The sequence below is a fragment of the Bison bison genome, unplaced genomic scaffold, assembly GCF_000754665.1.
Source record: "Bison bison bison isolate TAMUID 2011002044 unplaced genomic scaffold, Bison_UMD1.0 scf7180017851080, whole genome shotgun sequence".
Taxonomy (NCBI): domain Eukaryota; kingdom Metazoa; phylum Chordata; class Mammalia; order Artiodactyla; family Bovidae; genus Bison; species Bison bison.
In genome coordinates, this window is record NW_011481653.1 from 8,804 (window position 1) to 12,574 (window position 3,771).

Sequence of the window (3,771 nt, forward strand, 5' to 3'; positions counted from 1 at the left end):
TCTTAACTTTTCTTCTTAACACTTAGCCTTATTTAACATACCACATATTAAAAATTTAAGTTGTATTCTATCTCCCCCATAAGGACAGGAATTCTTGTCTCTTTTTTCACTGCCAGAATTTAGAACAATGTCTGGCATAGAGTGGGTATGTAATACATATTTAGTGGATGAAATAAATGAAAGGATTTAGGGTGTTTTTAGATTGTAGTTAACATATAACTTTATCTTAGTGTGATTTTTGTGTTTGTTTGTTGTAGAGAAAGGCATTGGGATCAATGGTATGAATGAATTCCTAATTTCATACTGACCTTATTTTAAATTGTTTGCAGTGTGAGGTGCCATTGCTCTGAAGCTACATAACCAAAAATTTTTAGTAAAATGCTTTATGAAATTCTAATTGTAATCATTGTTTCTTTTAATTACTTGATTCTGTTTCATTCTTACTTTTCTGTACAGTGACTCTTCTCATCTGTTGTACCTGTTGGAGCACACCTGGAAAGATGCCAGGTTCATTTTGCAGATCATGTGTGAGCTAAATGTTCTTCCATTAGCATTGCAGATCACTAACATCGCTGGGAACATTATGGTAAATTTAACTTAGAAAGGGGGAAAAAGCATTTCCTGTTGGATCCAGTGTTTTCTTGGGGTAGTTGTTATATGATAATGAGTCTAAATGCATGCTTATAAAATGAGTAACTTGTATTTTGAAAGCTGGGCTTCTTTTGTAAAGTGAAGAACTGCTTGGGAGAAGGGGAGGAAAGCCAGGTGCAGTATGTTGAAATTTGGGTGAACATAAGGATTGTCTCTGACATCTGGATGTGTCTGATTTGTGGAATGGTCCATTTGAGAGTAAAGAAATAGCCGAGTTGTGGATATTTTAAGCTCTCTTTGTCTCCTTTTAACTGTAGTGCTTAAAGAAGCTGCTGAAAATAATTAATACCCCCCCTTTTTTAAAAGCAGCCCTTGATATGATGAGTGAATTTGAAGGAGGTGCTATGATTAAATTTATCGATTTGATTTGCTTTTGTTTGTTGTGGTCTTGAGCTTTTTTTTTTTTTTAAATTCTCTTTTAATAGTCTAGGACACTGATGGGTGGACGATCCGAGCGTAATGAGTTCTTACTACTTCATGCATTTTATGAAAACAACTATATTGTGCCTGACAAGCAGACTTTCAGAAAGCCTCAGCAGAAACTGGTGGGTCCAAAATTATATAGTATTTTGCTTTTTTATATCCCCCCTTTTTATTAACAAGATTGTTTCTTTGGGCTGTGATAACATCTACTTCCCAGATAAGTGGAAACTATCCTGTTTGCTCCATTGTTTTGGTATGGTCATTTCCTTCTCTACTTTTCTCTATACAGATAAAAATTATTTGTGAAATATGAAATTCTTTGAGGGAGGCATTAGGCCTCTGATGAGTGACCATAGATGGAAATTGTTTTGCTGGGTTAGTACTACCAGTCAAACCTTTTATTTCTTTGAACCCCTTAGCCTTAATTTTTATGTTGTGTGGTTGCATTTTTATATTGTAGTAGGATTAAGGTCACCACAGTCAGGTTTCTGAAGTAGCCTCCATCACACCAGAAATAAAACTTAGCTTAGCTACTGTTATATCAGCACGGATAGTAATCAATTTAGAATGGGAGTTTAATGTTAAAATGACTCAGGTTCTTTTGTTGTGCTTGTTTTACGTACATTATTAAAATTAGTGAAGTATTAACTTAGAGGAGTTTGACTTCTACTGAGTATTAAATGTTTGCTAATTAAACTACTTGGAAAAGAATTTTTAGCATATGGACATACTTATTTTAAGGTGTCCATATTAATAATGAGAATAATGGTAATATCTAAATAAAATATTTTGTATTTTTATATCATGAATATTAGAGTAATGAATATAAGAGAACTCTTAGAATCTCAAATTTTACGTGACATGAGTAGTTGAATTTTTAGTATCCATTGATTTAAAAATGTGAAGTCCTATTATTCAGAAATATTTTAAAGTGGAATTTGCATATTTATCAACTTAGATACAGTGTTTGTTTTGGTAAGTACCATGCTTGGCATTCATTTGGATTCATGAACATGTTAAAGTAACTGTCTTTCCCCAGAGGACCATTAACTGAAAGTAAAATATCTGTTAGAACTGTGTACTGCAGTTAGAAAGGGGGAAGTCATAAACCTTCTAAATTGGTTCATGAGTTGCTGGCTGGTGAAGTTATCTTCCATTTGATATTAGGGAGATGAAGATGAAGACATTGATGGAGACACCAATAAACACAAAAAAGGACGTAAGAAAGCAGCTTATTCTGGAGGCTTGGTCTTGGACCCCAAAGTTGGTAAGGCTGGGCAGCAGATGGCTTTGTCCCTGATGTGAAGGGACTTCTTAATGCAGAGTCAGCTTGAGAAACTAAAAGACCTGAGTTGTGTTTTGTATGTTAGCGAATAGGTTTCATAATGACCTTATTTATTTTCTTACGTTCATGTGAAAATCTTGTTTGCCAGTCTTTTAACATGGGATTAATGTGAATTCTTTTTTTTTTTTTTGCTGTATTCCAAGAAAGTTTTATTTATGGACATTGAAATTTAAATTTTGTGTCATTTTCACATATCATTGAAATAGTCTTTGTACATTTTTTTCCCAACCATTTAAAGATGTAAAAACTCCTCTTAGCTCATGAGTGGTACAAAAAGAGATAGGCTGAATTTGATCTTTGCCAACCTCCGGTCCAATATATAGCTATTTGTCAGGACTTCCCTGGCGGTCCAGTGGTTGAGAATCTGCCCTCCAAGGCAGGGGACACGGTTTCCATCCGTGGTCCGACAATAAGAAAAATACCACACTGGGATTTAAGGAATAATAGTACCAGACACACAGTAAGCTATCGGTATATGCTTGCTGTTGTTGTTATTGTCTTAACTGTGGACATTTACTTCTATTCAGTTTCTTCTGAAGGTGAAGATAACTCTTTGTAAATGTCCTAAAGAAATACAGTAGCTTTCTGTTCACCCTTTGCTAGTAAAAAGGGTGGATCGTTCCACTACTGACATTTATGTATATATCTTGTCTGATCTTAGCAGTTTGTAAACAGGTAAATAGGCTACCTGTTTTATTCTTTGAAGGTGTGATTGTTAAAAAAAAAAAATGTATAACCACTCGTTGGTAGAGATCACTAAATATTTGAGGAGTAGGCGGGGAGGATAGGTGGAAAGGAATGCGTTCTTGAAGGAGAATTTAGCAGAATTTTTTTTTTTTTTTTTGGAAATGTACATGGCACCTGTGTAAAGTAATTGATAGGATCTAGTAAATGAAAAAAAAATAAAGTGATTGATATGAGGGGGAGTGTTTGCCCATAATAATAAAGTATTTTGGGGGGACTGCTGAGGTTTCCATGCCAGACAGGATCTCTTCTTTCTTTGTCTTTGGTTACCTGATTTTTCACTCTGATATATATTTACAGGGTGATAGTCAACTCCTTTTTTCCCTTTGTCTGCCTCACAGCTCTGGATAGTATAAGGAGTCATAGTACAGTACTTCTAATACTGTGTTATGCCAAAGACTTTTTGTAACATGGGCCTTTTTTCCTTGCAGGTTTTTATGATAAGTTCATTTTGCTTCTGGACTTCAACAGTTTGTATCCTTCCATCATTCAGGAATTCAACATTTGTTTTACAACAGTGCAAAGAGTTGCTTCAGAGGCACAGAAAGTTGTAGAGGTTTGTATTCAACTGGGAACCCTTGAAATTGAGATTAAAAATAGTGCTTAAA

General features: G+C 34.7%; 1 protein-coding gene across 1 annotated transcript in view; it reads left to right on the plus strand.

The window, feature by feature from the left end:
* Positions 1-431: 431 nt before the first annotated feature.
* The window catches only part of LOC104995910 (DNA polymerase alpha catalytic subunit-like), a 9,941-nt gene continuing 6,601 nt past the window's right edge, over positions 432-3,771 (plus strand). The window contains exons 1-4 of the mRNA XM_010849973.1: positions 432-586; positions 1,077-1,196; positions 2,242-2,341; positions 3,595-3,719. Coding sequence (XP_010848275.1) covers positions 524-586; positions 1,077-1,196; positions 2,242-2,341; positions 3,595-3,719 — 408 coding nt within the window. The 5' untranslated portion in view covers positions 432-523. The remainder of the gene's footprint in view (positions 587-1,076; positions 1,197-2,241; positions 2,342-3,594; positions 3,720-3,771) is intronic.